Source organism: Protobothrops mucrosquamatus, unplaced genomic scaffold, assembly GCF_001527695.2.
Source record: "Protobothrops mucrosquamatus isolate PMUCROS unplaced genomic scaffold, P.Mucros_1.0 scaffold2530, whole genome shotgun sequence".
Lineage (NCBI taxonomy): Eukaryota > Metazoa > Chordata > Lepidosauria > Squamata > Viperidae > Protobothrops > Protobothrops mucrosquamatus.
In genome coordinates, this window is record NW_015388592.1 from 134,603 (window position 1) to 151,015 (window position 16,413).

At 40.0% G+C, this 16,413-nt stretch overlaps 1 protein-coding gene across 1 annotated transcript; it reads left to right on the forward strand.

Moving 5' to 3' along the window:
* The first annotated feature begins 10,706 nt into the window (after positions 1 to 10,706).
* On the forward strand, positions 10,707 to 11,714 carry LOC107295842 (neuron navigator 1-like). The gene has a single exon (XM_015825176.1). It carries the CDS (start codon positions 10,707 to 10,709, stop codon positions 11,712 to 11,714), a length of 1,008 nt encoding a protein of 335 aa, XP_015680662.1.
* Positions 11,715 to 16,413: the final 4,699 nt, after the last annotated feature.

Below are 16,413 nucleotides of genomic sequence, written 5' to 3' on the forward strand. Positions count from 1 at the left end.
CAGGGTTAGCCTCAGGTGGGTGGTGTGCCATTCATCCTTGCTTATTGGCTTCAATCCAGGGGTAGCTATGGACAGATTTCTTAAAATTATCTCATAAATAAACAGCATGTTTACTGAATTCAGTCCTGATTACACTCAAATAATCTGCACGTAAAGCACATGCTTTTGGAATAGTGGAAGGTGACAGGGAAGTTCCTGCAGCTGCTTGAAAAGGAGATGAGCCCACATACTATTCATAAGTAGTTGTTTTGGAGCTGGACGGTAAGTGGCCCCATCCGCTTTTTAGGCAGCTGCAAGAACTTCCCAAGGGCATGCTGTCAGTTGGCTGCACTTTACCACTGAAAATCAGTGACAGTATTTAGTTGGGAAATAAATGTTTTAAAAATATTTATTAACAACATTTATACATCAGTGAAATGTATCTGCCCTAAACATTCTATCAGTGCACCATCTAGTGGTGTCATTTTGTGATCATCCCTTCTCCTGCGGTCCCTGCTTTAGGAAGCCCCTTAACTTCCATCCAAAGCTGGGTCCCTAGACAATGTCACCAGGGATTCTCCTAAATCAGCAGCAGCTGCAGCCCCTGACTTCCTAGATCTTTCATTGACTACTAGTTTCGCCATATATGGATTAATCTACCAATCCCATTATAATAATAGAAGAGAATAGCTCAGGGTTGAACTGTGAAGTCCTTGGTGCTCTCCGATCTTGGAGAGCATTAAGGACTCCACCAATCCCTTTATCTCCAGCAAATGCCCTTATTAATCACCTCTAACCAACATAAACTTTGCTGCCTGAGAATGACGGGATGTATAGTCTAAAACCTTTAGAGGATATAAGGTTGGAAGAAGATGATGGCAACACTGTCAGGTCAATTAGAAACAAAATCAAAAGCACCGTCTGACATTGTAGGAAATTCTCAATGACAAAGAATCACGGAATGTCTGACAGCAGGGTGATCTACAGTGAACTTTTGGTTCCTGCAGGTGACTGACCATTAGACCTCAGTGTCACCCCAGTGACTCATAAATGCATTCATCACTCTCATGTGCCTACACAAAAAGTTGAGCAGTAATTTTGAGGCTGTTTGAGAAAAACATATTTGCCTGAATTTTCTTGTTTGCTCTGTGACTCATTGAATCTGAATTTGTGTCTGCCTCATCCATCCGTTACATTAGACCAGGTGCGATAGCTAAAACAGCTAAAGTAGCAGCATAAGTTTACTTTTCACAGCCATGCTCTTTTAATCAATTTTCTTGGCATTTAGATCAAGGTCACTAATCAATATTAGACCTGATATTGCTTGTGAAGTTTTAAGAAGCCTAGGTACAAAACTTACAAAATAGAAGCTCATTAAGATACTATTTGTGCAGACAAATTTCTGTTCAAAATATAGCAAGGAATTATGCCATACTAATTAACACATAAACAGCTTCATCCTTCAACCCTTACTTGCCTGCTTGCCTATCTGTTTGCTTGCTTGCAAAGTCAATTTTGTTTCAAAATGGCATTGAAGCAGATTTCCTGTTTCACATTTCTCTATAAGTATTACATATGATTTTCCTTTCATGACATTGCATTACATGTATCCCTGCCTCTAACTTTGTATAATTGGATGCTAATAGCGAAGGTATGGAAGTGTTTAATATACAGACATCTCAATAAAGTGTTACGATTGAACCCATGTTTCAGAGGGAGTAGGGGAACCCAAGATGGGACTACCATCAATTCCCATGCTGTATAGTGTCATACTTATTGGACAAGAAGGTAAAGTGTAGAAAAGTTTATTTTTACAGTATATAGCTCCATTCTAAATACTATTCTCTGCCATATAATGAATGATAATCCTCTACTCTGTCTGCAAACAGAGATTATTCCATTGTTTGATCTGTATAGCCAAAAATGTTAACATTTTAGCACAAACATGGGATATGGGTGGTATAAAAATTTAATAAGTAACTAAGTACTGGTAACTAAGTAAGTAAGTAAGTAAGTAAGTAAATAAGTAAGATATCCAAGGCAAGACATCCATTTTTATCACAGGAATTATTCTCAGCAATGGCAGTTATAGTTTCCTTCATCTTAACATGTCTTTAAACACATTCCATGTCTTAACATAGTTATTTTGCAATAACACACAGTTCATAATTATCATACCACTTCTCTATCTTAAAACCTGATTTATTCATCAACTCTATTTGATATAAAATTTTCATTTTTTTCTTAAAATCTTCATCTTCTGTTTATTAATTTTGAAAGCTGCTAATACACTAAATTCTTTCAGTTGCACATTAATGTTTGAAATTCCTTTAAACCAGGGGTGTCAAACTGCTGGCCCGTGGGCCGGACGCATTATCTGGAAGCCGTGCCCACCCCATTGCCCGCAATGGCAAAACTGTCCCAATATGTTGCACGATGTCACGTGTCTGCTTTAAAGGATCTTCAAAACTAACACCTAATTATCTCAAGAGTCTTTAACTTATACAGTTCTCCTCAATTTACAACAAGTCACTGAGCATACATTCAAAGTCATAAAAGATTCTGAAAAAGGAATTTATCACTCTGATTTGAAGTTCCAGCATCTGCTTCCTCGCTCCCTATGGTCATGTGACTGCATTTTGGGTGCTCAGCACTTAAGTACATTTGCTACATCTTAGAGTCATGAGACCACAATTTATGGCATTTATGATATTTTTGCCAGAAACCAGTTTCCAGCAAAAAACACCCCATAGCGAACAATAGGTAATGACCGTAGTGTTCACTTAATGATTGCAGTGTTCACTGTGTTTGCTTAACTACCCCTGACAAAAAATGTCATAAAATTGGACATGGTCATGTGGTGACCTGTTTAATGACCTACAATTGAAATTGTGGGGTCAATTATAGTCATAAATCAAGGACTACCAGGTTTTTTTTAAATCTTTATTTCCACAATTGTTTCATCTTGTCTCTTACCTCATTGCAGTATTTCAAAGACGAAAATAAGCAAGACAGGAGAGAGTGGGCATGTCTGTCTTCTTTTTTGTATCTCATGAGGTTTTGTTAGATCTCTATTATTTGTGCTTTCTGTGAACTGTAAATTAATCTTACCCATTTTATAAGTTCTTTCCAAAATTCATATTTACCAAAAGCTTGAATAAGAAAACCCACTTCAACTTGCCAAAGGCCTTCTCTGAAAAAAAATCAATGCTGCCTCTTCGTTATCGTGTTGCTCCAAATATTCTAAAATATCCAACAATTGTCATGCAAATTTATGAATCACTTTGTTTTGCATTGTGTATGTAAGAGTGTTTATATGGATTTATTGGCTTAAAATTATTTTCACTTCCTGGATAAAGGATGTTTTCTACTTCCATTGTTGAGTTGTGTGTTTGTGTGTTAATGGAGCCAAAGCCTCACACTTTGTAGCGTGAACTTTTGGAGGAAGGAATAAGCCATTATCTGTTTCTTACATTGTGGCTTGCACAAAATCTAATGGTTTTAAACAAGTTTCAGGAGAAGTGAAACACACTTTGGGGGTTTGAAAACAAAATCATCTCTCCCCCGCCTGTATGTATTCTTTTTTCAAACACTAAAAATTTTGTCCCTGGCCTTTATTGTCTCTTGGAGTGACTTCAAAAAGGAGACTGAAAACCTTCTAATCTATAGGACAGGCAGAGCATTCTGTTCTGATTTGCCAAGTGAAAAAGCTCTGCATTAAGTGCTTCTGAAGGACTCTTAAAAAGAAAAGCCAAATTGCACATATCCTGTTACTATATTTCACAGTTTATAAAAAAAACTGGGATCAAGTATCTTTTCACACACAGAGACAAGTATTAATCTAGAAAGAGGCATTTTATGCCCTGCTCTGCCTTCAGAGATAGCATCTGAGATCAAGATGAGACACTGCATTCAGAGTTGCGGAGAGTCAGACAGCATATAAATTTCATAAATTGAATTAAATTGTTTCAGGCATGCAAAAATTCCAATCAAAGATGCTTTTTTAGAGTTTGGGGTGGAAAAACAAACAGGGGACATCTTTACAGGCCTCCTGGATTATTTCTAGAATTTTTGTAGGCAGGAATGTTGGTCATTCTTCCCTATTGAATTAAAGTACTACCTATATATCCTATAGTTGACACAAAACAAAGGTGCCATAAAAATTGTTGTAGGTCTACTTTGTATCTTTTGTGTCTATTTTGAAGGTCTCACAACTAATTGTGTCCCAAGCCGGCCCTGGTAACATATATTTTTTTCCTGCGATGGCACTATGATATTTTCATTTTGTCCCCAGCCCGCGAGAGAGATCGGTTGGAATTAACAAATTGTAACTGGTTTTAAAGTATTATTTCCTCTCTTGTTTCAAAACCACCCAAGGTCATCAGCAAGGTGTGTAAAAAACTTGCAGGCAAGTCAGGCAGCTGGCAGTGACTGGAAATAGAGGCAGGAATGGCAAATTTCATGCTGATGTAGGTTTTTTGCTGATTCAAAGATGGTGGTGAAACTCCATAATGGAGAAAGAACCTGAATCACTAACTAATATGAGGAGGGTCATATTTCTCAGCTAGTTATATCTCTCTGCCAATCCTCCCATATCAAATTTGGGCAACTCCATTCCAAGGTAAAATAATGCTAAACAAGGGGGATAGGGAATACTCTTGGACACAAATGCCTCAGAAAACAGGGAAGCTGACACTGCCTTGATTGTGCAATTAGCTTGGTCCTGTAGAGAAGGAGAACTGAAACGGATTAGCTGCTGCATAGCCAATCTTTTACTGTAAGAGAAAGGAAGTGATTGAAATGGACAAATGCAAAAAATGTAGTAAATGCACAACAGAAGGTCAGTTCAACTGGGGGTGCTTATTTAAAAACAAAGTTATCTATCCACTGGTATAATTTCAAAATACTTTTAAAACATAATCTGAAACATGCCATTTTTATTTGTAATGTTCCTTTTTCTGGAGTGCAGTCCAACCAGAATAAAAAATAAAAACAAATAAAAATTATAGACAAAGAACATAAAAGCAATAAATTCACTGTACAATATGATTTATTTACATTTGCAATAATGATTCCTATAATTGTGAATGAAGGCAAATATACCTGTCCTGGGATGTTGTTGAGAATGGGTCCCCCATAAGTCTGAAAGCTTGGAAGAATAAACATCTGGTCCCGATGACTGACTCAAATTGGATCCTGCAACTTCTGTAATTATAAAGTCCTAAACCTAACTTTGCTACTAAGATTTATAGCATACAGCCACACAACTATTCTCAGCATCTGCTCAAAATATGAACGAACATTTGCTGAGGTAGTGTTACTGTGGTTTAACAGACAAATATCTTTGCTATACTAAATTATGATGTTATACTGTTTCACTCATAGGATGAGTACAAAATGTGGACAGTGTTGTAGATCCAAGGGAGAAGATTGGTAGTTGGACTGTATGGCTGTGGTAACTTGTAAGTGTGGATGGCAAACCTATGTTTTTATAAGTTGAATTAATAAACTAAACAGTAGACATTTGTATCATGATACAGGAGCAGATAGTCTAAATAGATTTAAAGCACTCTATCAAAGCTTATATAAGCTTGAATAACTCATTGGTCTTTCGAGTCCACAAAACACTTATTATTTTAGGAATTTTGTCTATGGAGATTCTCATTCATCCAGGTCATAGTTATCCCAAATATGCTTTTTCAAGAGGCAACTGGACTTTCTTGTTTTTCTTTGAAGACATTTTGCTTCTCATCTAAGAAGCTTCTTCAGCTCTGACTGGATGGTGGGGGAATGGAAGGATTTATACTCCTTGCAGACAGCTGGTCATTTGCATTCTTTTAGAGAGTAGTTGATGCCACCTGGAAGTTTATCTGTGTTGTCAGAGTCACCTGAGTACTACAAATGAGTATGGAGCCCTTTTGGAACTGTTGAAAGGACTGTGTTGTAGACTGAACATACAGTAGATGATGTCGTATTCCCCTCCGCCATTGAAGAAAAGGGCTGTTTAGAACTTTTCTTTTAGTCCAGGTTCTTGTGGTATCCACTGTTTTCAAAGCTACAGGGAGTAAATCTTCATTTCTCTTGGACAGAAATGTGAGACTAGCATTCTCTTAAATACTGAGGTAAGTCAGATTTTTGTACAATGGTGGCTGTAAGAATAATTTTAAAAGATTATCTTTTTTCTATAGAACTAGTTCTTCTACAACAGACTTCTCCTGCCAGGTGTCTCTATTCTTTTCCTGTGTGGTCATTAAAAAGGCTCTCTGGGAAAAAAGGAATTGCATTCTAATGTGTCTAGATGACATTTAGTGGGGAGGGTTCTAAACCAACCATTTGCCCTCATATTATAGCTACATCCTCGGTATCCCCAAAAGGTAGGAATATTATGCAGAACATGAATTCTGGAACTCTTCCCAACTCTTAATAATAGCTGTGCTATGATTCAATTGACTGGGATGGAGGAGGAAGTGGGTTTACAGGAGAGGACTTAGCAAGGTTTTTATCCAATGTCTTGTGGGAAAGCTTTAGCTTGTTTTTTTTCTCTTTGCAGCTCCTGATTAGATCTGGACCATTTTTGTATTCAAACTCTCTCTTCCCAGCTTTTCTGCCCCCTCATTCTGTTCAGATTTTGGAAAGTTATGTTTTGGACAGAGCTGATTTATTTATTACATAATTTCTGTTCAACTTTCTATTCGGTTATGGTATATTATATATGTTAGGGTTGTGATGATATGAACCCAAGGATCAGTCAGAAAACAACATAAATATTCACTATTAAGCCTTCACTTGTAATCTTAGTCTAAGGAGCACATTCAATCCATAGAAATGTACATGTACCCATTATTTATTTAGTTTTGATTATTTTTATCCCATTCTCTCATATGTAAGTGAATTCACATTAACACAAAAATATTAACATTTAACATATCCAAATGTAAAATATAAGAAGGTTATCTAGCTTAATCTAAATCTTGTTTTTATTCCCATAGTTATTCCTTCTGATCTTCTGTATCTGTTCCTCCTTCTATTTTCTAGACACATCTCTTTGAAATGTGAATTTTTGTTTATCTCTCAAGTTAGTTCAGATCAACTCCACCCAGGACCATATTCAGAGGCCCATCTGTAATGATTCTGCACTTTTTTCATGTACATCAGATGAATATTTGTCTTGAAGATAATTGAAGATAATTTCAACAGATAAGGAGACACTGGTTAAACCACCTATTAGTGAGTTGGGATGAATGAATGAAAATGGGGATATTAGGATATAAGGTGTATCTGTTCCCATGCGAGTAAAATTAACTTCATACTATAGCTCCCTAACAGTTTAGACAGACTGTACGAAGTGGCTGTTCTGGTTCCTGCTCAGACTGATAAGGAATGCATGTCCCAAATGCAAAGTATTCTGAACAGCGAGAACAGAAGTGAAACTCAGAAGAGCCTATGAGTAACATGGATGAGACATTAAAAGTCTCAAGTCACTGTCTATCCATGCAGAGATAAGAAGCCTGCTTCATGTTATGTTAGTTGTTTTGGAATTTGAGGACAGGCTTTGGTTGACCAATAACGCAGCAGTGACTCAGGGTTGAGCGAGCACTTCCTTTCCTACTATTTTGTTTGATAAATATCTAAGTTGATCTGTTGAGTCTTGCCTGGCTTTATGTCATCAGATTGAGCTGTTTACTTAATAGCAGGATTCCTGAGGATATTCTTTCTTAAAATGGATAGCTATCTTTGAGTATTTCTTTTTTCTACCAATCCAAGAGAGTTAACGGTTGAAAATACAGGAGTTATCTTGAAAATCAATAGAATTATGTGTTGTTGTGATTTTGCAGCTTTTGCAATTGTTCTTTCCTCAGGTCAGTACTGCTAGAAGAGTTATATATACTAAAATTGCAAACTTGTGAATATTGATTTGCAAAGGTGCTTCATTGAAATCAATGGGAGACTTTACCAACTAAATATTTTTAAAGCAGTATTCTACCATAAACACTAAGAGATAAGACAAAATATCATATTTCTTAATTTTGATTGTTAAAATAATACTGCTACCATCACTTTTAAAGCATCTCACATTAACTACGTATGCTACATAGCAGTTATTTAGCCCTTTGGAGCAGCCAAAACATTTCACATAGATCATCTCACAAGAAATTTAGAAGGAAGACCAATATCCATCATTGGAGAAGGTTCTTTGCCCCAGTCCAAGTCTCTGTTTCTGTGTTCTCTGACAGAGCAAAATTTGAACCATAGACTTCATATTTCAGTCTCTTTGTCACTAGGACACCTCCAGTTCTTACTATACATGGAATATTTGCTGGCTGTAATCAAAGTCAAGAATCCTTGATTTTGACAATTAGTAACTCCTCTTTTTATTATCAGTAACCAATGGCCTATTGTCAATTGAAAGTCTAGCAGTATGTAAACAAGTTGTTTAATGGATATTCTCCTTCTACAACAGCAGTTCTCAACCTATGGGTCGTGACCCCATTTGGGGTTGATCGACCATTTCACGGGGGTCGCCAAGCAAGGCTGTCCGTCATTTTTTCCCTTTTCCGGCGGGTGCCTTACCTCCCTTGAGCTGGGCCAGCTGGTAGTCGGCCTGCTCCGTCTCTGCCGCTTGCCAGCTACGCCTCGGCCGGTGCAGGGGGCGGAACCACGCATGCGCGGCGCTCCCAGGCACGGAAAGTCCTCGACTTACGACCGGTTTAGTCCTCGACTTACGACCGGTTGGGGGTCGCGGCATTAAAAAGGTTGAGAACCACTGTTCTAGAAGAATCTGCCAGCCACTGAGCTTGACAGGAGAGTCTTTTCTGAATATTGTTGTTCTGCGTGTAATATGGACTTTATGAATATGGAGAAGAACCTTCTGGCCTTTTGTTAAATGACTTAATTGATTTTCTGTCATTGGTTTTGTTTTGATTGGCATTTGCTTATCTTTTGAATCATTTTCTACAGTTCTTTGTTGATTCTATATTTCTTTAAACATCACTGATTTTAAATCACCTTACTTAATAAAATGTTTAGCAGTAGCTGCTCTGAGCTCACTTTAGGCAGTATAAATCAAAATATAAATTATTGAATGAATGAATGAATGAGCAAACTGATTAAGCACATACAATCCCTGCAAACTACCTTTCATAGGTTTTACTGATAATTTCAATTTAGCTGATGAAAGGGGAAACTGCGGATTAGTGCATATTGTACATTTTCCTTGGGTAAATTATATTCCAAATTATTTGAAGTGTACAGTCATTTTTCTATGCATGCTCTAGTTTATGCTTCACATTTAACTGGAATACGGAACCCGACATACATGAAAAACTGCTATCCAGTACCCGAGATATTATTAACAAAAATTATAATCTTTTACACAGACCTTTCAGAAATGAGTTTCATTGGAATTCATTGTACTAATATAGCAACAGCCATATAGAGAAAGATTGTGTAATTACATGAGAAAGAGTTTTTGTATTTTGAGGAGTTTGCATTTGTGCATTTTTTTTCTCAGCTTGTCACTGAATCTTTCTGATGATCTTTTTATTTATTTGTATCCACTCTTGATTGTTTTTACAAGGGATGGACACATCTTCCTTCTCCCCACAACAACAACCCATCTGAAGGAAAATCACCCAGCTGGCTTTGGTGGCTAACAGGGGGGACTTGAACTCACTGTCTCCTGCTTTTCTAGCCTGGTGCCTTAACCACTAAACCAAACTGGCTCTATCATTGAGTCTTCCATACATAACATGTAAGGCATTTGTAGGCAGTAAATCATTACTCAAATATGCACCTATAAGTGCATCAGGATTAGAAAGAAGGCTGGGCTCCATCTGATATAAGAAATATAAGAACCACAAAAAAAGGCGTTGGTTTCCAGTAAGGCGAATGGATATTCAGAAGGTGGCCTAAGATACCTTCAACAGAGCTTCACGTTTGAAGTGCTAAGATCCTTTTCTGGAAAGAGCCATTTGCGACTGACCTCTGTTTCTATCCGTGAGGGGTGGGGGGAGGAGAAGACAGAGGACGCTCTAAACGGCCTCGGGGTACTAGCCTGTTTTGCACGGACGCTTCTCCGACGACGTCCCGTTCACGGCGTAAGCCCGAGGAAAAATTCGCCGAGCCCCCTCCTCTTGCTGCGGGCCCTTTCTACCGCAGGCAGCTAGCTCTGGTGAGTGCGCGCGCACGCGTACTTATTCCTATGTGGACACACACACGCGCACACCCCCTCACGCACAATTACCCACGCCTCCTTTTCGCAGAACCAAAAATAGCCTCGCGCGCGTATTGCGCCCCCCTCCACCACCACCCCGCCCCATTCTCTTTCTCTTCCGAGCCAGCCGGGAGCATCTTGCGGGCCGGCAGGAAAGGCCTTTTTGTGTGTGTGTGTGTGTGTGGGTGTGTGTGTGTGCTTTAGTCCCTTTCTCTCTCCTCGGCGGCGCTGGAAGAGAGAGGGAGAGAGGAGGGGCCGTGCGCTCTTGCGCCTCTGTGAGCGCGCCGGGGCGGGGAAGGTGGCACCGGCTGCTTTGATAGCGTGTCTCTTTTTCTGTTTTATCCTACCACCACCACCTCCTCCTCCTCCTCCTCCCGTCTTTCCTTTCTTTCGCCTTCCTCCCAACCCGCTTTCTTCCTCCTTCCCGTTCCTCCCCTTCTTTCGTTCTTTCTTCTCCCTCCGTGCTTCAGAAGCTGGGCTTTTAAATGGTTTCCTCGCGGCGGGCGGGAAGAAGATGCTCGGTAGCAGCGGCGGCGGCGGCAGCAACCACGTCAGGAGCCTGCAGCAGGACGCGGAGCTGAACGGCGGCGAGGAAGGGCCAGAGGAGCTGAAGGGCTTCAAGAAGGCGGCGTCCGAGGGGAGCAAGGCCATGATGCAGAAGCGCGGCAACCCCAAAGGCCCCGCCGGGGTGGCGCCCAGGGCGGCGGAGCTGAAGGTCTTCAAGTCGGACAGCCTGGAGGCTCGCCTGCCGGTGGCTTCGAACCTGCGCAAGCAGAAGTCCCTCACCAACCTCTCCTTCCTGACCGACAGCGAGAAGAAGATGCAGCTCTACGAGCCCAAGTGGAGCGACGACATGGCCAAGGCGGCCAAAGGGTTCGGCGGCCGCAGCCTCAAAGGCGGCAAGCAGCCGCCCTCGCTCATGTCCAAGAACCTCTCCCGGTCCGAGCACTCGCTCTTTCAGGCGAAGCTGGCCCCGGCCATCGGCAGCAAACCGCCGCTGGCGCCGCTGCCTTCCAACCTGGGCAAACCCAGCCGGATCCCGCGGGGGCCTTACGCCGAAGTCAAACCGCTCAGCAAAGCCCCCGAGGCTGGCAGTGGCGACGACCCCAAGTCGGACGACGAGATCCTCTCCAACAAGGGCAAAGCGGCGCAGCAGAAGCAGCCTCCGCCGCCGGCACAAACGGCCGCTCAGCCGTCCGGGAAGGGGGCGCCGCCGGAGGAGAAGGCTTTCCTGAAGGTGGATCCCGAACTGGTCGTCACCGTGCTGGGCGACCTGGAGCAGCTGCTCTTCAGCCAGATGCTCGGTGAGTCAGCCCGTCCCCTTCCTTCCCGTGGATCCGCCTTGCTGGTGAAGGTTGTTGGGGCTTTTGAGCGGGAGGCGTCGCTCCTTCGGAGAACAGCCCGTGTGGGGAGTCTGCAGGGCTTCCGATGTGACTCCCCATTGATTTGGTCCTCTCTGTGCAAACCGAAGCTGTTTGGTGTCTGGTGGCGGTTGAGTCTTTCAGAGAGCAGGGGACTTTGAGGCTTAGAAAGAGCAAGCAACAGTCCAAAGGAAGGGATATCCTGGGTATGCCATTTCAGTTTGGTCATTTTCCAGCTGTCAGCACTCTTGGCGGGTTTCCTGCCATCTTCATTATGCATTCATTCCTGTTTTGTTCCTAGAGAGTGGATGCTTGCTCCTTTTTTTCCAGGAGAAAGTAGAATCATTTCTAACCTGACCCAATTGACCTGTTTTGGGCTAAATGTTTTTGGGTTTTGGGCAAAAATGTAAAATGGGTAGCTAAAATGGCCATAAAGAATAGAAAATATTTTGATTTTTTTTTCATGGTTCAGACAAGTCAAGGGGAAGATAAGAAAACAGGAATTTGTTTCCTGTTTCAGGCAATTAAGCAGAGCAGGGTGAACAAGCAAAGGAAAATGGTAAAAATGGGGCAAATCTAGACCCAGAGTTTAGCAGAATCGGGTGTACTTGACTAGAGAGGATTTAGTCTGCAGGGGCATGTGAGAACCCATGCTAAAATGGATGGCTCCCGATTTGTTCAGCTGGGAATGATAGTAGAAAGGCTCCTTTTCTGTGTTTGCAGTTATGTCATGGTAGCGTTCTAATCGTTCTGCAGGCAGTTTATGGGTAGGACCAGATGCCTGTGGGGAGGGACAGAGAGGTACTGCTACTGTGACTGCTATATGAGCAGCCATTCGCAAAGCTGGAAAAGCACAAATTGTGAGATGCAGTAGGCTGTTTTTGTAATTTCCTACAGACAAATGTACCCCCATGGTTTAGCAGATGTGCTTGGACATACTATAAATCCTTACTGCTTTCTGATTGAGGCTGGTGGCGGAGGGGAGTGGTCACCAGCATCTTCAACATCAGCTGCAATTGAAAGTGGGGGCACACGGCTGTAGTGAGGGAGGGATGGGCTGATGCATCCTTGAACAGACTGAGAAGAATGGACTCTTGTTTGGTTACTAGGGTGATCTGCAAAGGAACAGTGCTGCTGTTATTGCTACTTTCTACACCTGGAATTTCTCTGAGACATCCGCCCAGGAATGGCTGCTTTGTAAATGTTGTACACTTAGCATAGAGAGAATAAATAGCAGTACTGCCTAAGTACCAACAGTTTGGTTTCTATGCAACGGCTTGGCTCATAATGATCCATCACTAAGGAATACAAAATTCTCTCTTCCCCACCCCATAAATACTGTTGTCTAACTGATCTGTATGCAGAGAGGAGAGAATTCAAACAGGAACATCTACATTTAGGAGCAGGACATTTGGGAGGATGCCTAAAATACTGGGATTGGCACTCTTAAACTGCAATCCTGCATACTTGATAAGGCTTAGTTTTCAGTAAGCATATGGTGTAAGAAATTTAGGATTGTCTGTCTGCATTCTCCTGGGTCATGTGCTGTCTGTATCTTAAAAAACTACCACACCCTTTGGGTTGACTAGCAACTGTTGCTACTACTTGAACTATTCAAATAACGTGATTTGTGATATCAATAGCATTAGAATTTTGGGTAATAAACTAGGACCAGAACTAGGAGAAAATAAGACTGCAGTAGCCCAACTAGAAATATCTATATGAGAAAGGAGCCTGGAATTAGGAGCAAGCTATGAAAGTTGAAAAAACAATTGCTGGAATAACAGAAAAACACAGATTTAGGATTATGTTAGAGTATGTTATAATGTGAAAAAGATATGTCTGGGACACTAACATTTTGGCAGAGACTGTTTCTGAAAACAGAATAATAAAAGATGAAATAAAAGAAGTGTTGTTAGGTAAGGACTGCATAGAAAGAGTCCTAATTTGGTAGCATAGTACATATGTTGCATGGAAAAACTCCTGGGGTCAATCTTTCAAATCCATTAGGATTAGGACAAATCTACTGGAAACTCTGGAGTGTTATTGCCTCAGAATAGGTAGTTCAGAGCCAGTTAGCTTGGTAGTCAAAATCCATTTTTTCTCATTCCAGAGTAAGGAGAGTAAGGTATAGTGCTTAAGGAGACTGTGAGTCATTCTCTCTCAGCCTAACCCATCTCACAATGTTGTGGGGAAAAGAGGAGGAATGATTATTATATATATTTGCTACCTTGAATTACTCATAAGTAATAAGGGATAATAATAATAAAAAAGTGAAATAATGGATTTAAGTTACTGGAAGGCAACTTCTAACTGAATGTTAGAAAAAATGTCTATCAGTTTTGCTACTTTAATGAAGGAGTCAGTAACACAGAGAGATGGTATATTTGTCTTTACTGGATGTGTTAAGCAGATGATACACAGCCTTTTGTCAGGTATGCTTTAAGATGAATTAAGAAGGCTATTGGATGATGGCCTGAGTGGCATTTTCTAGTCTTGCATTTCAGTGAGTATGGAAGGGATGGCTGGTTTTTAAATTTGCTACTATGTGACGTGGCTATCAATTTGGCTGGATTAAAAAAAAAGGGTTGGTCCAATTCATGGAAGTCATGAGAATCAATGGCTAATCAGCCTCGATGGCAGTATGATCGCCTCTGAAGGCCATCTGCTGAGAAACTGTTGCGTTTCCTTGTGCAGCTTGTTGGCTCCTGTGAGAATAGACTGCTGGATTAAGTGGGCCAGGAGTTTGATCCAGCAAGGCATAGCTTATGTTGTTCTAAACAAAGATCTTTATGTAGAAAAACAATGAGTACATTGGACATATTCTATCTGAAGATGATCTGAACTTAATAATGGCAGTCCAAGTGCTTCTGAATCATTCTATTTATGTAGAAAAAACAGTGTATAAAACAACACTGAATATTCAAGAATGTTGGTAAAGATGGGTAACATTGCAGAGCTACCACAGAGCTGAAGGATTTCGACCAAAATTATTGAGCACTGGTAGAACTGAGAAAAAATACAGCATAACAGGCTGTAAGATAAAAAAGAAGATTTGTGTCAGAAGAGGAAGTCGTTGATAGAGCCACTGAATAAATTAGAGAAATAACTTATTTGAAAATTACAAGTCTACAGAATCTAGACAATATAGATAAACTTTTTGCTGAGATGTTGCCTGTAGGAGTTTGCATATAACAATTTGGTTTGCAGGTTGTTACACAGGGGAGGAAAATACTTCCAAAATATGAAACAAAATTGGAGGGTTTATCATAACAGCTATTAGCCTCTATTAGATAGAGTATGGATAAAGCAAATTGCTTAGGAATTGATTTTATATTTTGAAATTAAATGCTTGTTTTCCACTTTCCTCAAGCTCTTCCTCATAGGACATTTCCTTTGCCTCTTTGGGATTCCTTCTTCCATGCCAAGGAATAAGTATGTTCTGTGGAAATAAATATATATCATGTGTCGAATGTAGAATGATTCTTAAGAAGAGAAAAGCAAACAGAAAACCCAATTACTGGTTTTCCTGTATGAAATGTATTGTCCTTATTCCTTGTGATTTTCCAAATATCCTAACCTAGAACGATAGATGCTTCTCATAGAACCCAGTGATGGAGATGACATTTAAGTCATCAAGGTCAATAATGTATTCTGTGCAGGAATCCAAATGAAAGAATCCAAAATAGATCAGCTTCTATTTGTATGTCCAGAATAGGAGAATTCACTATCTTCCAAAATGACATGTTAGGAATGACAGTTTAAACAGGTCTCAATACCATTATTCCATGCCTTTATTCTGGGATAATATACAACAGGTCATGTTTTTCTTCAGAGTCGCACCCACTTCAGGTATATGGAGAGATTTTTGTTGCATAACAATTCAGTCTTGCCTTCTCAAGGCTAAATATGCTAGTTACATAATCTTTTCTTGTAGATACATTTCTAATTCCCTTTTATCTTTGTATCTCTTCTTTATATCAGTTCTAATTTAACATGTGGTATCTTGAGTTTGGGTGTGACCAGTGCAGAAGAGCAGAAACATTACTTTCTATGATTTGAAAATTATACTTCTACTGATGCAGCCTGAAATTGTGTTTGTCTTTTTGGCAAGCACATCACAACTTGTGATTAAATATAATTCCACGTTTTCTTTCATACATATTATTGCCTAGCCATGGTAAGTGTATAGTTGTAGAACTGTACATTTTGTAAGTGTATATTTACATTCTTTTCTTTAGATGGAGAACTTTGCATTTGTTTCTATTAAACTTCATTCTATCATATATAGGACATGTATATGGCAAACATTTGTAACCCAGACACATTTCTTCCCTATCACTGTTTTTATTGAGAAGTGAATCTGTACCTGATCTGCTTATTGGAACAATACAGAATCTCTTAATTTCTATTTCAATTCACTTGGATTACATATTTATTGATTCCTTCTCAGGAATCTTTTGTCTAAATTGGAAGTCTGATATGAACTTTTCTTTTTCTTTTAAAAAGCATTAAGTTTCTATGCACTTCTATTCCTCTTTTTGTCTTTCTCAATGTTTAAATATATTTATGACACCCACTAGATAGTATTGTATTCCTTTAAAAACATTCATTCTGTTCTGCTTTGTATCTATAGCTTACCTAGAATCTGGTAAACTATCCTTGGTGTTTTGGTAAGCAATTAAAAACTATACTGTACCCAACAGTGTTTGGATATTTATCTTAATTTATGACATCTTAATTGGCACATCTAGCTAAGAATTTCATTTACCATATTTTCCGGCGTATAAGACGACTGGGCATATAAGACGACCCCCAACTTTTCCAATTAAAATATAGAGTTTGAGCGAGAGAGGGGGG